The sequence below is a fragment of the Hippoglossus stenolepis genome, chromosome 21 (assembly GCF_022539355.2).
Source record: "Hippoglossus stenolepis isolate QCI-W04-F060 chromosome 21, HSTE1.2, whole genome shotgun sequence".
NCBI lineage: Eukaryota > Metazoa > Chordata > Actinopteri > Pleuronectiformes > Pleuronectidae > Hippoglossus > Hippoglossus stenolepis.
This window is the reverse complement of record NC_061503.1, coordinates 16,136,527-16,156,348: the sequence shown is the minus strand read 5'-3', so window position 1 is coordinate 16,156,348 and position 19,822 is coordinate 16,136,527. Positions and strand designations below refer to the sequence as shown.

Sequence of the window (19,822 nt, the reverse complement as noted above, 5' to 3'; positions counted from 1 at the left end):
TTTCCCCTCCCCTCCTCCTCGTTTCTCCCTCTCACTCTGTGTTTCTCCCTCAGTTTGGGGAAACTCACACCCGTCAAATCAGGTTTAGGTAGAGAAACGAGGGGATCTGCTACAGGGCTTCAAGCAGGATCCTTGTGCCGAGAGCTGTTTGTTGCACAACTGGTAAATAGAAAGGTTTGGGTGCAGGAGAGAAGCTTTAGGAGCAGCCTGCTGCAAGTCAACATCTGTTGAATAGAAATCTAGTTACAGATATGTGATGTTTTATGGAAAGGCAGGAATGAATCGTGTCTGAGAATTTCTGGTTTTTCCTGACTTCCAAAATGAGTGCAAACAAGGATGTTACCAAGATAAATGTCAAAACGGATCAAGTTCCCAAGCAAAACCTCACCTTTATCATAAAACCTTATGATAAAGCATATCAAGCGTTTAGGTTGATTGATTGATTTTTGACACCAGTCCAACCACAAGCAATGTTTCCAAGTCTCCTTTTTTACCCCGAGGCTCCTGGAAAGGATTTCTAATTCATTAGCGGCACCATTACCTGTCTCGCCTCGGGTTCCTCCATGCTGTACTGGTTGCCGGCTGGCCCCTCGCTCGCTTTGTCTCCCAGAAGGAAACCCAGGCGCGTCATCAATGTGTTGGCTGCCTCATCCACCGACGGAGGGGGGCCCAGCTCCCGGCTTGACTCCCCTGCAGAGGCAGAGCGATGGGAGGAGGAAGGAGGAGGTGGAAGAGAGAGAAGACGAGAGATGAAGAGAGAGAGAGAGAGAATATGTGTCAGTGGTGGGCAGGAACACAGCAGTAGGTTTTTTTTGACATTTTCACACGGCTCGAAAAAACCCACTTAATTCTCTCTTTCTAGAAACACACGCTCTTCTTTCACAACGGACCTGGACAGAGGATACACAGCACCTGCGCTCAGGAAATGAAATGAAAAACACCCTACCTGAGTTTTGCTGGAGCTCAGAGCTGTGCATTACACACTCATTCCTCAACAGCTGGACTTTTTTTGTTTTTTTTCGGCGTCTGCTTACATAAAGTCCAAAATCCCTTCAGCCACAAGTACGATAATCCGTTCAAACTGTTTACAAAAGCCCCCTCTCTCCACGCCGACGAGCAAAAGCCATATCAACACTGACGGCAACTCCTTCCGCACCACTCGTCACCACTGCGCCCTGTGTAATGAGATACGCCCTTCACCTGGTGTGTGTGTGTGTGTGTGTGTGAGGGAGGGAGGGAGGGAGGGAGAGTGAGAGAGCAACGGCGTGTGACTTTTCAAGACAAAGTGGGTGTGTATCCACCTCCTTATCCTCCTTATCCTGTTTACAGAGGACTGCGAGCACTAAAGAGAGAAAAGACAACACCAGGGTGAGCCTGCGTGATGATCAGATGATCAAAACACACACACACGCACGCACACAAGCAAACACACGCTCATGGAGCTGAGGTATTTCAGTTGCCAACTATGAACCCGGAACCCAAAAACTAAGATCCCTTAACAAACTAATCTCTTTTTTCCCGTGTTGCCGGGTTACTGCCCAGCCCACAACAAGCCGTCACCTGTGGTGTCGTGTTTTTCCAATAACACCTGGCCGTGGCGCCCCCCCCTGAGGTCCCGACTATATCAAATTCAATTCAATGTCACTTTATTCACTAGTATCACTCTAATTACTCTCCCTGGTCGTAGAAGGAGTAACTGGTGGCGAAACACAAACAGCTGTAATTGGATTGTATCAACCGCTGAATTGGCCTCGACATTGAGGACATTGACGGCGACAGAACGAGATGGCTATTTGTTTAAATAAGCTGTGGCGAGGAGACAGCTAGCAGCCGGGCTAACCGCTCTCTGCTGCTGCTCTCCTCGCTGGGTTTCCTGCAGGACAGGTTGAACCAGACTGACAGGTAGCTGCTGCTGAATCCTGACTGACAACCAATAGACAGGCCCGGCCACAGCTCCACCTCTCTGAGGACAGACAGCTCGTCTGAAGCCTGTGGGCCTCTCACTCTCGTCTGCTCAGGGAACCTGCAGACTAAAGCTCGGACTCCCCTCGCCGCTCGCCGGTGGACGGACAGCCAGGCCAGTCAGGGTCCTGGTTCCATTTACTCCAAGAGCAAGCGAGGAAGACGGGTGTTTCCTGAGGAAGCTTTGAAGCAAATGGAGATGACATGTTGCTGTGCCTCAAAAAAAAAAACACACACGCACACACAGCAGCCACCAATAATGAGCTAATCACAGCATATTAGGTCCAAAGCGGCTAATTACGTATATGAGCTCTGATGAGATGGATATGGCTGCTCAGTAATGCAGCTGGATACACTTAACACGGAGCTGAATACGTTTACGAAGGCCTCCAAGGTCACAGACTCCCAGAGGGGGCAGTAATGAAGAAGCTGCAGGTAGATGGAATCAGATGGATGTTGCACCTACATCTAATATCACAGGGGAACACGAGCGAAAAGCAAAACGTCTCCTCGTTGAACCTTGTGTGTGCGTGTGTGTTCCAGTGTGTGTGTGTTGTGTGTGTGTGTGTGTGTTGTGTGTGTGTGTGTGTGTGTGTGTGTGTGTGTGTGTGTGTGTGTGTGTGTGTGTGTGTGTGTGTGTGTGTGTGTCTGGACATGGAGGCAGTGAAGGCCTCCCAGTTGACAGACTGGCAGTAGTAAGCAGTGAATACATTAGCACTGATTAGTCAACTGCTCCTGGGGGGGGTGGTTGGGTCGTGACTGTGATCAAGCTCTGTCTGTCTCTCTCGGCCTCGATGTGAGTGTTTGTCTTCGTCCCTCTCACCCGTCTCTTTGTCTACCTGTCGCTCTCACTTCCTGTTCCCCCCGTTGCCCTTTTCTTCTTCTTGTGTATTACGTTTGTGTGTGTTTCTTCTCATGTGGGAGCAAAATCCTTAATCTGGACGCTGAAGCCCACAGTCCCTCCCTTCTGCTAAACATAGACCGTCCCCTTTGTGCATCCTGTAACTGTCACACTCCAAATAAAACCTATAACACAGTCAAACACACGATGCTGCTGTCAACTACACTGTCAAAAAGCTGTCAGTATAAAAACTGAATCTAAACGTTTGATTGGATGATGATAATAAAGACCATTTCATCTACATCCTGTTTTTAAACCTTCCTCTGAATGTAACCAAACACTAATGAGTTACTATCAAAGAGGAAACATACAGGACATTACCATAATGCTTTCGTATTGATTTCTTTGTGTGTATGGGTTTATTTTTGTTCTCTGAATACACATGATGACAATCACACGCACGTCCTCTCACTAACGCCACCGGCGACAAACATGTAGACGCGACTTCAAAGCCTCACGACGGCGCCGAGAACACTGAGACACTCGACCCGGGAGGAGCGTCGTCTCTCATCACAGTGACACCGTGAAATCCTTAATGAACACATTTGAATATGAAAAAAAATATCTTATTTTTCTATTTCTCTTACACACACCTTACTGTGTACACACACACACACACACACACACACACACACACACACACACACACACACACACACACACACACACACACACACACACACACACACACACACACACACACACACACACCTCCTCTCTATTGGATTCCTGAGCTGCGAAGGAGACAGATGGTTGCCATGGCAACTATCTTTGCGCGCAGCTCGGAATATGTTTCTGTGCAGGCGCATTCCGCTTCTACCCCCGGACCGTCCGCAGATCTACCCTCGCGCAGCCGAGAGAGAAGGGAAGCATGTGTGCTGCACGGGGACTGGGGGGCAGGAGATTAGCATCAGCGGGGGGGGGCCCGGAGCTGCAGGTGAAGATGAACCATGCGGCGGCTCCTGGTTCACCTGGGAATTCTAACTCAGTCCACACAGAAGCCAAGATGCAGACATGAGGAATCCGTCTGATCAAAAGGTGTAAATACATTTGCAGAGCGGTAGATTCACACTTGTTCCAGAGCTTCAGGTGTAATAAAGATATGAATAACAACGAACAGATATTGCACGTGTGCACTGGCAACGACATCGAGGGGGTGGAAGGCTGATTTAAGAGATAACAGGAGTGAATATCACATTCCTCATGTGCACGGTTTTCTTATCTACAAAACAACACTTCGATGTCTCAGGTATAAAAGCACAGCAGGACTCAGGATTAGTATCCACACCTATAGTCCCGCTACTTGCTGTAAGCAGGTTGAGCTCTAACATCATTAGAAAAGCTTTCACTCCATAATGTACAGAGGACGGCTGGAGGCGGATTTTTACAAGCGAACCTCACAAATTATTCACAAACCATATTTACGACCCCGCAAATCTCTTTGTGGGCTCGTAACAATCAGCTGATACCTGACTTCCTTCCAGGCAGCAGAGAGCGTCAGCTGCAGGGTTCGGAGCGGCAGCGCGATCAGATGTTTAAGTCACTGCCCTGCTGCGACTGGTGCCAGCGAGTCCTTGTTAAGAGCTAAGATGTCCATCTGTCCACCTGGGAGGTGTGAGACGTCACGCCTGAAAACTCTCTCCCCCCTCTCTCCCTCTCTTTGTCTCGGCCCTCCTGGTTCAGACAGCGGGCTCCTGTTTGTGATCAACTGTTGTGCTGCCTCCGTGTGCAGCAGAGATTACCACTTCAACCCCCGAAATGTCACATCTGCAGCAGCTTATAGCCGCTCATCGCAACCGATAGATTATTCCAAAGTCGGCTTCGCGGGAGTGACGCGAAATAAAGCGACAGTTTTTCCATCCGTGGGATTTCCAACATGCATGTAAATCCAGGTGCTAAAACTAAAGGTTCCATCCTGCGGTGCTACAAAGTATTTAGACTTATCTACTATACTATATACTCTAATACAGATCACCTACTTAGACCTCCCATTGAGCAGAGACTCAGCAGAAGAGGCTGACAGATGGAGAAAGCTGGTAGCACCCTGTCAACCATTTCCCTTCTAAGTTACGACACTTAAGCCCTAACATCCCATCACTGTTTCCCTCGAGTCTTCGTCCACCTCGGGAGGACGTCTCAGCATCGTCCTGCTCCGCTGTGGAGACCGAGGGCCACCAGAGGTCGAGCCAACGAGCCGGGTCAGGAAGCTGACGCTGCGTTTCTCAGCAGCAACAGGAAGAGGAGAGGCAAGATGAGAAGGCAGATATACCCGAACCAAATCTCAGCAGAGCGCTATCCTCGAGTGACCCTTTTTACTGTCCTCCCTCCGGTGAGAGGAGGGGTTTGACAGGGACGGATAGAAAGGGGGGTGGGGGGAAATCTGGACGCGGGATTACAGAGCAACCGCCGACTGTGAACCGAAAACGGCAGTGCCACCTAAACAGGCTCTGCGGCCGAGGAGCTGAGCGGAGTGGGGAGGCAGAGGGGGAGGATTAGAGCGACGGAGAGGGAGGAGGAGATGACGGTGGACACAGTGGGCACCAGCTACTCCATTAATGACCTTAGCAATGTTTTCATCTTCACAGCAGCCTGCACCATAACTGGCAAAACCGACAAATGATCCTCATCGCTGTCTGTATGTGTGTGTTTCTCTCTCTCTCTCTCTCTCTCTCTCTGACAGGAACCGACCAACGAGGAACCGACATGCAGAAAAGCAACACAGCGGAATGAGGGATGAGCCGGCCAAAAACTTACCAGGGCAGTATGTGTCCAGGTCTGGATTCTTGGCAGTGGTGCAGGTGTGTGTAGGGGAGCCAAGCTCTGATTGTGGAATGCGCGGGCTCTCCACAAACTTTGCTTTCCGCAGAGGGGCTGGGAGCAGAAAGCATACACACATATAGAGAGTGAGACAACATGCACACAGACAGACACACACAGATCAGGGAGATGGAAGAAAGAGAGGAGTGACAGGGACAGGACAGAGAGGGAGGAAGACAGAGAGTATGAACTTGAAGCAGCACACTGATAAAATGAAGACATCCTCAAAGCTCTCTGAGGCAGGTTTGTATTCGTCTCGGGTCAAATAAAGCTAAAGCAGGAGCGAACAAGCAGAGTGGGCAGTCGGGTGCTGAGCTAAAGCGAAACCTCTAAACCAGAAGAAGCTCAATGCACCAACTGAAAACTGAAAATATAGTTTCAGAAAACTCAAAAGATGGAGTGCAGAGAATTTGAGATGTTCCGATTCCGGTGTCGGACCAAACCAATACCACGTCGTGATAGTAAATTAGTTTAACCAAGATGAAACTGCAATCTTCTTCTTCTTCTTCGCCACTTCTTTGTGGCTCAAGCATTGCCGATCTCATGAAGCATTTTTATGAATCATCACACGAAAGAGCACAAAGACTTCACCAAGGCCAAAAGGAAAAAAGGAAACCCATCGTTTAAACTACGCGATAAATCCGACTAAGACCCCCCCCCCCCCAAAGGAAGAGCGCTAACTGACAAACCTGTCGTGTTCATTGTCGTGTATTCTTAGATTTATCTATTTGTGTTCTTTTTCAGTTAATTCTGTCTCTGTCGATAATAAAAGAAGTTCTATGGCATTCATTCTTTGTATATATTTGTTTTTCGAAAGGGTTTAACATGAGCCAGGTCGTACAACAATAAAACTGATCACTTCCATACAGGATTTCACACAGCTTTAAATACATTGTTATTTCGGCAAATGCACTGGTATCAGATCGGCACCAGGTATCGGGATCGATATCAGGAAGGTGAAAGTGGCATCGGAACATCTCTGCAGAGAAAACGCCCGCTGTGTCAGTTCCTCCAATGTCATGATCACACCGAGGATGCAAATGAGATCTGTTTTGGGAATGTCCTCACGCCTGAGTCGAGCACAAAGTCTGAGACATCAAACGAGCCCCTTCACCACCAAGTTCACAGCGACAGAGGGAGGGAGCGCTGAAAGCCGTGGGTGCTGGTTGTGACACGATCTTTTTCTGGGTTCTCGGGCACGGCACAGGGATTCACAGCGCTGTTTCCCACGCCAGCTTATAGTCTGCATATGGTGAGTGCGTGTGCAGTGTGGCGGCGGCAGCAGTAAAATGAGAGGAGTCTTATAGCCGACAATGTGCAAACATCCATTCAGTGTAATCCTGCAGTTAGTAGAAAAACTTTGCAGGGTTTTTTACTGTAAAAATCACAGATTGTGTTTGAATTATACACAAGACTAGTTTCTTTTATCTAATCTTTTTTTTTTTTGTACTGCTGGGGATGTGGGATGGGCAGGAGCTCAGCATAATTTCTCCATAATGGACTAATCTGGTTGAAATTAGGGGTTTAAACTCGATTATGCACTATATGCTGCAAGTGTTAACCATTCATACCGCGGGTGAGTGCACATGTCCAAAGCTATCGGCTGCAGCAACACGGTACCGGAGCAGGAGGAGCAGGAAGTCACGAGGAGCAGCTGAAACATGTGTTCAAGCAACAACGACTCGAGAACAAGCACAGGCTGCTTAAGACCCGTGTTACAATTACTGCTCGTATATCGTACAGTACGTGATCGTGCGTGTGTGTAATGTGTAGTTACCCCTCCGTCTATATACTGTGTGTCTTAGTTTATCAGAGAGACATTGGTTAGATCAGACCAAACTGCAGCTGTACAGATTTTTTGCTTTATGAATAAAACACAACTTGAGTGTTTTTAATGTTGTGGCTGATCTGTGTTCATCTATTCATTCTACGCCATCGGTAATGTGATTTAAAACCCTACAAATTGTTGAACTTTCAATTACTTTCGCTGATTCAATGGGTTTTGAAAAGGGCTTCGCAACATATGTCAGTGATAAAACATCTCCACCCATAGGGGAACATGTAATCCTTCATTTTTATCTGCACAGGACCAAGGGCTCTGTTTTAATGATCTCAGCTCTCGGTCTGAAGCACATGGAGCGAGTGCGTTTAGGGCGTGTCCAAATCCATTTTTGTTAGTTTAACTGCTGCAGGTGCATGGATCAGACTCGTGGTGTTGTAATTAATCATGTGTGTGTGTTTTGGGCAAGAACTAAGGAATTAGAGCAGCAACCCCCCCCCTTCTCTTAAATACCCCCAGTGTGTTTACACGTCAGATTGTTGTTATGATAGGAGCTTTGCACCTGCCTATGGGTGCATGTGTTATCTCATGCACCTGAAAACACTGCACCACTGACTTCACCATCATCTGTTTTTTGTTTGGCAAAAGTGAAATTGCTTCCCACTGTTTAAAGACAGCGACGCAAAACAACAATGAACCTGACCACAGCTCATTTCAAGACCAACACGCCCATGGGTGCTCAGACGGCTGCAAGTATCATTTACTATTTGAACAATGACGGCGCTTGACAACTAGCGTCGCCCTTGGCACCGCTTTGTGTCGACAAGTCTCAGCCACACAACCTTAAAACTTCTATCTTTGTGAAAGCGTCTGGCCAATGTCCTTGTCTAGTTTTCAAATTTTTTGGTTTTACTTCTTCTTGTGAAGCATTTTGTTATGAAATGAACTTCATTAGTTAGTGAGGCCGTACTGCACAGTGATGCTAACATGGTGATGTTTATAATGTTGGAATTGTCCTTGTGTAGCATGTTAGCCTAGAGTGTTAGTGTCCTTAGTTTTGCAGGCACTTGCTCATGAAACAAATTTGACAACATGAAACTTTGACCTGATGTTGGTGCTGGACTAACGTTTTTTAAAACATTCCCGTGGAGGGTATGAATGTCCTTCAGTCGAAGTACCAACCAACCAAGTGACAATTTCATCCCTGGAGACAAACCATTCCTGTGGCTGAAAGAAAAACACAGAAAATCTGTCAGAGATGATAAACTGACAAATAATGTGATGCAAGCACCAGGTATTTTTGCAGCGCCCCATATAGCAATGTTTTCCAACCAAAAGAATCCCTGGATCCAGATCGACGCTAAAAACGACTTGTTCTTTGTTTCCTTGTCTTTCTTTGTGTTTCCAACAAAACACAGAAATCTGTTGTCAAGATTTGAGACATTCTGCTCACTCACATACACTCAGTCAAACAAACAATAACAAACTCCACTTGGCAAGGGGCAGATAGTTCTGTACCGGAGCTGCGTGCATGCATGAGAAGTAGATGTGTGCACTTGACACACACACACACACACACACACACACACACACACACAGACACAGAAATAGTGTTAATACTCTATGTGCGTGTGTGTGTGTGGTCTGGAGAGGACTCTGGTAATCGACCACATCTAGGAAGGGAGCCAGCACAGATGCCACAGTGAGAAACTACAGCTGACAGCCAGGAGGAGGAAGGGACCTGAGTTATCCACGACTGGATCCACTGCAATGACAGAAACCATGAGGGAGATGCACATGATACATTCTGACATGGTACCTTTCTGTCCCTGCTTGAGAGGAATCCACATCAGGCCACTGAAAAGGTGGAAACATATAGTTGAGCTCAGTATTCTTTACCAAAGTCAATCAAGTCATTTCTCTATTTTCTCCTTCACACCACAGCCCTGACTTATATCATTAAGCTGCTCTTGCACCTGCACTGACAAGCTTGCAACAGCTTGTAACCAGCTACAAGGTGAGTGTGAAGGACTGAGCCTTCACGTGACTGTGTGTCTGCAAGGGCATCAGCACAGAGATACTCGTATATATATATATACACATGCAGAATCAGATTTTGCATTTACTCTGCAGTTTTTAGCTCCCGTGGTGCTGAACATCTACGCTGAGAGACTACGACTTTCTTTTTTTTAAACATTTTATTCCTCCTGCAGAATATCAATTTCTGGATAAACTCTACGGTGGATGGGAGATTACCATTCCTTTTGTATTTGCCTCCCTGATCTCACCTCTATAAAATGGTGAAGTGACACTGTCTATTGGAGTAAATCCCCTCTGTAGCACTGGCTCCACGAGACTAAATCCCAGGGACTTCTCTCCTCTCCTGTTGTCACTGTGCCAGGCTGAGGATGGGTGACAGTGTGATGGATGGCAGCAGGCAAATCCACTCCTCTAATGAGCTTATGAATAAATATATCTAGTCCGGGGCGTGCAGATGCACGTGGCCGTGAAATAGATATTTGTTACATGCGCTGGATGTGAGGGTGTGAATATGAATATGCATGTGGCACGTATGCAAGTGTACATGTGAGATTAGAGTGAGAGAGGGGAGGCGATGCAGAGAGAGACTGGTGTCAATAAATAGGCTACACAGCAATGTGAAAATTTAAAAGAGCTGATCTCTATTCCCAAGATTGTCGAGCGAGCGCACAAACACACAGACACACACACACAATGCCTTTGGTGAAATTACCAACACAAAAAAAGAAAAGCCCTAAGTCAATATTGTGATTCAAATTCATGGGGTGTTGTGCATATGAAAGAGCGAAGCTTCTTTTCAACGTGACAGTCCCCTCAGACACAACCTGGGCTCTCAACAAACACATGACAAGACGTGAATATGAATCGGAAACTCTTATATGCAACGCACAGTTTCTCATTTGCTTCAGATAAGAGGCCGATGAGCGCACAGACACATTTCCATAGCGTCGCAGTATTTGTCTGCAGTGTCTCAGTTACATGTCACCTCGGGCACACGCTCAGACAAAGACATGTGCCCACACGTGCGCGCACTAACATACGCACACACACACACATATATAGAACAATAATGTGGGTGTGGACGTGTATATTGCCCAGCTGTCTGCAACGCAAGCACAGCTCTACAGAAACCAAACACGCTGCCCTGGTCGCTATGGCAACAGCGGAGCACGGGGAAATGACGAGTCCTGTCCACTTGTCTGAGGTGGCGGCAACAAATGCAGGGAGACGGAGATTCCACCGACACTGAAAGCTTCAAGGTCCCAACGCATTTGCTGAGATATAATCCCAATAACTCGTCGGTGTTGACGGTTCTCAGCTGCTTCACGGGACCAGGTCTTCCCCTCGTCCTCGCTATTCGAAGAATTCAGCTCAGAAAGACGCTGCAGCCGACACTTTGAGCTTTGTAGCTATTAAACCAACATTATCAAGTTTCTTTAAAAATGTGAGGACAACGAAGAGGCCTTTACAGGTAATTTACATATGTTTGAGTTCCTGCATTTATAGAATATCCCCCAATAGAGCTGGAAGAATGTATTCAAATCTTCAAGATCAAGATGATAAATCGTATATAGAGGTGGAAAACCCTGCCTCCTCCATGTTAATAGAAGTCAAAAGTCAAAGTACACTTTCAATTTTAGGTATTTCTCGTCACACGGATGTATGTTCACATTATTCCAGTCAATTTGGTTGTAATTAGTTATATGATCAAAATCTCCCCTGATCACTACTGGGCTGACTGGTTTTAAATAATGTCTATGGCTCAAGATGGCGACGTTCATATCCAGGATATTCTATGATAATCTATGATCAAGACATTGTTTCAGTGACAAACAATAATAAAAGATATGGATAATATTGCCCATGTAAATGCTACATTTATTTTGAATGAATCCAACAGACAAACTATCGTCAATAACAACATGACCTCCTTGGCAAAGGTAAAAATGTAATTGATCATGTGTCGTCTGTGAAAAGGTCGAGCAGGACTTTGAATACAATCTCTTCGACAACAAAGCAGGTTGTTAACACGGAGGCTTATGAATTCAAAAGAGATGCAAGTACAAAAGATTTAGTCAATTCAATTATAAACATTTTAATCTTCTGTGACTCATTTGATGCATTTTCCATGAATAAAATCACACAGATGTGGCTGATAAACAGTCGGGGACTTAATACTGAACACTGCTGTTTCATATGAATTCCGCCTGTTTTATTAATGTCTGACCCAGAGACTTGTTCCCAGCGTGTGTACAGTTATCCGGCTCAGGGAGCTCAGAGGATTTTCGTGCGCTCGTCTTGTTGACTTGTTGAACAAAACAATGCAGATGTGCAACACAGCGAGTCGTTTCAGTCCCAGCCTCAAAACACAGGCTGCTGACAGTCAGCAGCAAGTGTAAGTCCATTAGCTTGGCTGCCTCTCCCTCTTTTGTGCATGCGTGCGAGTGTCTGCGTGGGAGTGTGTATCCATCATTACAGCCCTGGGAGGATTAGCCAAGCAAGGTGAAGCACAGGCAGAATTTTAAGAGGGCGGAAGGAGGGGCTGATGTTCTAAGAACCTTCATTAGACGAGCTCTCCCTCGCCCCAAAAAGCCGTTAATTCAGCATTTCACGTAACCTCATTGAGCTCGGATGCTGCTCACCAGTGATATCAAAGCTGCATCAACAAATGAGCAGGATAATGTGGAGGCCCTGGATCTAGGCAGGGGGAGATGTTGTCGTAGGAGCTGTTCATCCACCGAAGAGTCCGAAAGCACAGAGATCTTTCACAAAGCTTTTTGAAAAGAACTTAACAGTGAATCAGAGTTAGCTTCCGCTCGCACGGGGCTTTCAAAGCAGTTCCTCAAGTTACGACTGAAGTTGGACCCACATGAGGAACATCCTCCATCAGCAGTTGAAGCTTCAGTTTTTTTATACACATTTTTTTAATCCAGCTTGTTATTATCCCTTGTTGTACATATATAGCATTTTAAAATGTTATTTATCAAGTATGTATGTTTTTTTTTACAATCATTATTCAAGAGGGTCTTTCAGGACTTATTGATTTCACGATCAGATTTTGAAATGCTTTCACTCAACCCCTGCGCTTGCACTCAAATAACTCCTGCTTGTGCTTTCACTCAGATATTTTCTTTCTTGGACAGATTTCCAGCTCGCCAGCTTCAGCTCTTCTCCTCGCACTCAGCCTGATTCTGTTAATCAGCAATCAACTAATAAAATGCCAGGTGTTGACAAATGTAACTGTCCTGCCCTCGTTGTGGCTGTGTTATCTTTACTTCTTTGAGACTCCGGTACGGGTGGTTACTTAAACTGGGTTTCCAGCAGAAACCGAAGCAGAAGCAACAAGGAGAAGAGCTGAAGCTGAAGATATCTGACAGGGTTTAAAGTTAAAGCATTACAAAATCTGACTGTGAAATTTACAAGGCCTGCTCTGAAACTCAAAGACCACACTCTTGTATAAAGAGAGGAATAAAAACATAGTGTGTCGTTTTATTAAAATTCACCCAACTGAACCTTGTATTTGCTCCGAGATGCTTTATTTTTTACCGTCACATCTCTTGGTCCCTGTCGTGTGTTTCCTCTTCACGTCCATACTGAAAGCTTTGTGGCCAGCTGTCTACTCTGGTGAACAATCCCTTCATTCTTGAAGGACTCCGCCATTATGTCTCCGCCGTAGCAGCTCGGGCAGCAACTGTTAACTTTCTTTTCACATGGTTCTGCTCCTTCTGTGACAGAACGACTCGGAGGCCTGACTCCGAACTTATCACACGCCCCCCCCCCTCCTCAGCAGGGGGGCCACAGAGGCCGGCTCTCCTGAGGTCTGGGGGATACACCAGCAGAGCTATGAAGTTAAATGTGACACCACTTTAACAGAGGGAAAGTAGCGTAATTGCCAAGGACACCGCGGTCTAATAATAGCCGGGCTGCGTTGACCTCTGTCCCTAGTGGAAGTATTTTTAACCTGCAGGCTGCACATACCCGACGACCACGCCCTCGTCATTGAGAAAATCAGGACGAGCTTTGAGTTTTCTCCGCTGCTTTTCAATTAAGGAATTCAATTAAAACAACTCCACAAAAGAGGAGATGCTCTACATGACTGAGTTTTAAGGCTTCCAATTAAGCTTCTGATTAAGATGTTGAGATCATCTGCTGCTATATTTAGCAGGACATGAAATGAACAGCAAAGGGCGCCTTTGCGCCGCCGCCGCCCCTGAATTCCTCTCATGTCTGACAAACGCCGTAATCAATCGTTGCTCTTATGCAACCCCGCAGACGTACAGTAGTTAGCAGACTGACTGCAGCCGCACAAAGTCAGAGCTGTGATCCAGACAAATGCCTCATAGCGGTTCAGCGCCCTGAAATGACTGAGCAAATAAGTTAACGGCAGACAGACGAGTGATGAATGCTAATGCAGAGGCTGGTGTCATTGTGCAGTCGTCTGGAAGGGGTTCGGATATGCACGGACACGCGTACACACACACAACAACACACTTCTCGAGGCCCCTGTGAGTGAGCGTTTGCGTATATCGCAGGAAAAATGTTTGCTCAGCTCTCCACCACCAGCATTCACGGAAAGCAGTGAGGTGGTGTATGTAACCCACTGCTCTGTTTTGTAAGCAAATCATTATCACGGCTATTAATAGCACACTGCGGGTTTCTCTTTTCCACTTTTTTCCCCAGACGGTGCTGCTAAAGATCCAGGTAAAACCAAACGTAAGCAGCGGCCGCGCTCAGGGGTGGTGAGACAGTAATAGTAACTTTATTTATACAGCAGCTCTCATGCAAAGATACATATACCTCCGCTAAGCCCCGTTAAATTCAATGCAGCCACACAAAAATACACACACTCATACATATCAGAAATCATAGAAGTCCAAACAGTATTTTGTCTGAGAACTATCAGACAAACAAACAAATGCCAATGAAAACCAGGCGGAGTTTAAAATATGGGTTTTCTCATTGAAGAACATAAGACAGAGCAACTTTTTCTATTCTAGGATCAAGTGGAAAAGCTATTTCAGAAAAACGCAACCTCTCCAGTATAAGAGAAGTGGGGATGATATAAGGGTGGTAGGTTGTTTAAAGATAAAACAAACAATAAGAACCAGTTCAGCCAGTACAGAGTCACTAGCTTAATGTGCTCTTTTCTTTGAACATTTGTTAAAGCTCCAGGAGAAGCGGTTATCTACGTCCCCACAGCTAAAGACTCTTGATATTATTATAGCAAATTGAAATTAAGATTCAGCTCCCCGAGTCTGAAGTCGCTGTTAATTCTGTGAATCTTGGGCTGATGGCAGAATATTTATTCAAGTTCACAAGTTCATCTCTTTCAACTGAGTCCGACGTGAAGAAAATCAGTTTTCTCCTCCTTTAACTCTGGAGTTTCATCTGCCTCTGTGAATTTGTGTGGTTACAGAATTGGTATGTTCTCTAAAAAGTTAAATATTAAACTGTGTATCGACACTGATCACAGTACCAGGAGGTATCATGTGTAAAAGACAGTGGGCTGAGAAGAGTTCCTTGAGGAACACCAACGTCATCATCACCAAAAAAAAGTATGTTAAGTAAACGAAGTGTCACAGTAGCTTGTCAAACACAGACTCTTTGTTTGCATCAACAAACGGTCTCAGTTTCTGCAGGGCTATTTCTGCTCTGTGGCTTGTTTGATAACTATTCTAAAACTTTTGCAATATGCTGCTGTCAGCGAGATGACTGGGCATGTGGTTAAAACAGCTTTCTTCAGAAGTCTACCAGGAGAGGGAGATAACAGATGCGTCTATAATTGTACGGTCGGCACTTGACTGGGTTACATTTCTTCAGCAGAAGGTATACGGGAGCTGTTTTGAAAGCTTTGGGGGAACAGGCCTAATTGCAGGTTGTTACCTGGCACAGACACTAGAAGCTGACTTACTGGAGCTCGGTCCTGGGGGAGATCGAGAACACAAGAGGGTGACTTCATCTTGCTAATGGCGGCACTGACTGCAATTTCCCTCATCATAATAAAAGACGGTAATTCTAGATCCCAGGGAGTTGTTACCCAAGTCGAGCCATATTGCCTCTCTCGTTGACTTATTCCGATTCTATTGAAAATGCCGCCTGACGGTAACAGAAAGTCAGCGGGTCGCGCGATTGACGGGGGATCACCGGGGAACACAACACCCTCCGACGAGTTCAGGGCGACCCCGGCGTGCGGCTCATGATTAGATTCTTCTTGTAACATTTTTGCACGGAAAAAACAAATGTGGGGTTTAGAAGGACAGAGGTGTCACCGATGTGTGATTTACAGCCGGGGCGTCTTGCATAGAGCAGCGTGTCGCCACCTGTCAATAGAGTCGCTAAGTGGACAGCTTTAGCAATCAGGTTTCGCCGGTGAAACATGAAATTCAGATGCCGTACTGTCACTACACGGGGAAAAAACATCCTATAATGAAGACCATATTCATTTTCAGAATGAGTCCAACGAGGTTTATTCCGCAGGAGGCTGCATTTCAGATGCTCCGACATATTTATTTCATAACTTATCTGACGCTCACAGGCCATTTGTCTGACACAGGCTCAAAGGGATTGAAGGGAGGGGGAAATTGAGCAATTACATAAATCAATATCACTCTGAAGCGCAGCAAAAGGTATGCAAGGTCTATTTGGCGGATTTTCAGGGGAAGTGGGCGACAACGATTGAGAAGCCCCGGTTTGACTGATTTGTGTTAAACATATATCTGTGAACTCGCTGGCGATGACGTGGGCCACAACTCGGGCAGAAGCGGAAACGCAGAGATGAGAAGTAACCTTGGAAAGACACTGTATCACATATCCTCTCTGATAAAGGAGCCTATTGCGAACACTTGTCGGTGCCTGTTGAATAGCTATAACTATCTTTTTCAGACATAACAACTCCTTGCATTAAATGTCTAGAAGGACAGGGAGAGCAGAATCATGTGGAAGGACGCTCTCCATCATCATGGACGACCCTTCGCCATCAGGTTCAAACAAACCCTCGAACCAGGAAACACTCATGAACACAATCATGCCTCTTTAACCACCCTGGAATCTGAGTCCTTTGTGTCATTGGCCGACACGTCCTCAATGACAGCTGACATGCTCAGCTCATCAAATCACTCTCCAGGTGGTGATGCTAAGTGGTGCGAATACCGACTGTGGGCGCCTCATCAAAATCCATTCACCTGAGACCGGCGATGGCAGCTGCTGATGAGGTGCTTGTGTTTTGCTGGCAGATAGTGTTATTGAGACATTTTGTTCTGTTCACACACCAGCTAGCAGTCCCCTGGGACGAGGCAGGGAGGCAGGGAGCCTGCAGCACTGGAGCTGGAAGTAGGAACCACATCTCGGCACATGACGGGGTGATTCTGGTACACAACAACAAGCTGCCGCTGCTGCTGCTGCCGCTGCTGCCGCTGCCGCCGCCTGCACGGTGTGAGGGGGGGAAACTATCCCCACCAACCCGTTTACGCAACCGTATGGTAGATATGAGGCTGTGCTCTGGAAAGAAAAGTGAGACGCACAATAACAAGAACAAGCACCATTAGCCACCCACAGCTTGTGCTTGGACACACACGCGCACACACACACACTCAAAGACAATTGAATGCTCACCCACGCTGACGCATGAAACAGACCAGCTCGCCACGAAAAATAACACTTGGCGTTGTGGTTGATTCACAGGTCCTCGAGCCTACATTGTCATCACAGTGCAGCCCTTTGACAGATGCATCATTTTATGGAAAGAAATCACTTTCCCGCACTCCTCCCGTTAGCCCCACATCCGCATGAACGTCATTCGATACGGCGACTGGCACCGCCGCCCCGGCTGCGGGATCAGAGAGCGGACGGAACCAGGAGCCAGCTCGGGCCGGGCAAAGGTTGAGCAGCAGGTGACAAGGGGAGGAACGGTTTCTCAGGCACAAATGGAGGAATGGAACAAGCAAAAGAGGGTGTGGCAGCGCTCACCATTCTCAAACCAGATCTCGCATTCCTGAAGGCTGGAGTACGGCACCAGCTCCCCACCTTCCCCCTCCAGCGACACGAGCAGTCCTTCCTCCCTGAGCGATGACCAGTTCATCAAAATCAAGAAAAGAAAAACAGGAAGAAGAGGAACGTCTGCAGCGGAGCAGGGGAGGATGAGTGCGGGGGTACAGATGCTCTCCTCCTCGCTCGTCCCTCCTGTTTCCTTGCCGAGGAAATCTCCACAGGTTTCAGTGCTGATGCTGCCCGCTCAGTTCAGTCGCAGTAAGTGATACGGAGCCAGGCAGATATGGTAGTGACGGGAGGAGCGAGAGAGGAGGAGGAGGACAAGGATAGAAAACGGAGGGAGGGAGGCAAAGGGAAGGAGGAAGGAAGAACGCAGCAGTCACTGTGTCACTGGGGGAAAGCGGGGGGGACACAGAGGTGACACTGGCAGCACGCACCGAGGGCTGAGCGGCGACCGAAACCTTCGCCGCTGTATGAAATAAATAAAAAATAAGAAAGAGAACAACAAGGCAGAACAGGGAGTTTCTCCCCGAGACGAGCGCAGATAGGACCGAGCTGCCGGTGGAGCTCTCCGTGACTGCATCAGCGCTTAGCGTGTTATGTATAGATGTGAGAGGCGCTCGCTCGCTCGCTCCACGGGAACAGGAGCCCAGGTCTCCAACAGATGAATGGTGCAGTGCTGCTGTTGTCATGGCAACCGCGGAGCAAAAAAAAAAAAAAAGAAGGGGAGGAGAAGGGTGGGTATTGGGGGAGGAAGGAAAATGGCATAAAAAAGAAAAAGAACGGAGTGAGGGAGGACTGGGAGTTTTTGCCGTTTGTGGACGAAGCGTTAGGGAGACATCGGACCACGAGTGGGGGTGGGGGTGGGGGGGTGGGAGAGCAGGGGTATTATTTGACAGGAACAAGAGTTTCAATAAAACCTACTCCATCTTCCTCTTGGGCTCAAGCATCCCCGTCTGTCCTTGTTTTACCCTTGAAACTGTATTTGTACAGCTGCGGCCATGTTTTAAGGCTATTTAAGGGGCTCAGGCCCTCGAAGGGACCAGAGTTTATTGGGGAGCGTCTTTGTTTTTGTCCCGGTTCATATCCGTTACTTTGTAAGCCTTCTGTTTTCAAAGTATTTCTCTTTTTATTAATCTCCTCCGGTCACACTTATTTCCCCAGGGCGACATCGACCAACCCCTGAAAATGTTGCCAACAAGCCTCAAAGACGGTGACAGGTCAAAGTTTTTAAAGTGCCACGTCTCCCTGAACCACCAAATCCTCCTCTCATCAAACTGTCGCTGCTGTCAAACGTCTTGTTTTTCTGCCGCGTTGAACTTAACATTTACATCTGAGGAATGATACGAGCGGAGTGTGTTGTTTGTGTGTCGCACGTTGTCAACAAAAGGCAACAGGATCCAGTGGAATTACAAGTGGGGGTGGCTGATCACATGCTCGGCTTTAACTGTAACACTATTATCACTAAAATAAGCACAGATACACTCGCTCAGGGGAGGTTGCATAAGTGTGTGTGAGAGACAGAAGCAGAAAAGAAACAAGACTTTTGTCAGTGGCTGGTATTTGTAAGTAAAAAGCCCTTTAATGAATGAGAGCAGTTAGATGTTTACTCCTCTTTATTCCCCTTGTTACATAACTTGTATTTTTCCTAATAAGCAACAATCAGTAGTTTGATTTATGTTAGAAACTGTTTAATCTTGAAAACTTTAATTAGTTGTTTTGTGTAATTCAACATTATTCCCTTTGGGTTTTATAACTAAAAACTATTTGTTTTCTAATGATCATTGATCTCTCTGTCCTGATATCAATGCACATGATTATTCTTTTAATAACAGTGTTTTTCACAACATCTTTCATCAATAAACTTGCTTAAAGATAAATTACTTTTGCATCTCCGACGTGAACTTTAGATATTTTTTTTAAATTCATGTCTAAACTGAACGATGAAGTTACAGCATAAACAAAACCCTCTGATGAACTGCAGCATTTCATACGAAGCGCTGCATATTTGATTTTGTGTATCAAGATTTCATCAAACTGACGTCCTTCCCTTTCTCTGATATTTGCAGTGAAAGTTTTTGGTTTGTTTGCATCAGTCGCTCCATCTTTCAGCTGTTGACCTGTTCCTTCTTCTTCTCATATTCTGCAACAAATGTCAGATACAGAAATGTTTTCATTCGCTCCAGTGACTTTACATTGACGTGCTGTTGCATATACGCGGCAAAAGGCCTGATGTTTACATCTAATAGAGAATAATGGAGATTTGCCATGATATCTCATCACTGGAAGATCCAGACTATTTGGCCGAGGACTAAACTATGACAAGAATGTCTGTC

At 46.4% G+C, this 19,822-nt stretch overlaps 1 protein-coding gene across 4 annotated transcripts in view; it reads right to left on the bottom strand.

Annotated features, from left to right (window-relative positions):
- tanc2b (tetratricopeptide repeat, ankyrin repeat and coiled-coil containing 2b) overlaps window positions 1–19,822 on the bottom strand; it is a 121,837-nt gene that overhangs the window by 37,704 nt on the left and 64,311 nt on the right. For 3 of the 4 annotated variants that reach the window (XM_047338382.1, XM_035145402.2, XM_035145403.2), the window contains exons 6-7: window positions 5,618–5,734; window positions 542–690 (exon numbers count right to left, since the gene is read on the bottom strand). In XM_047338382.1, coding sequence (XP_047194338.1) covers window positions 542–690; window positions 5,618–5,734 — 266 coding nt within the window. The remainder of the gene's footprint in view (window positions 1–541; window positions 691–5,617; window positions 5,735–19,822) is intronic. The other variant, XM_035145404.2, reaches the window with a different exon arrangement.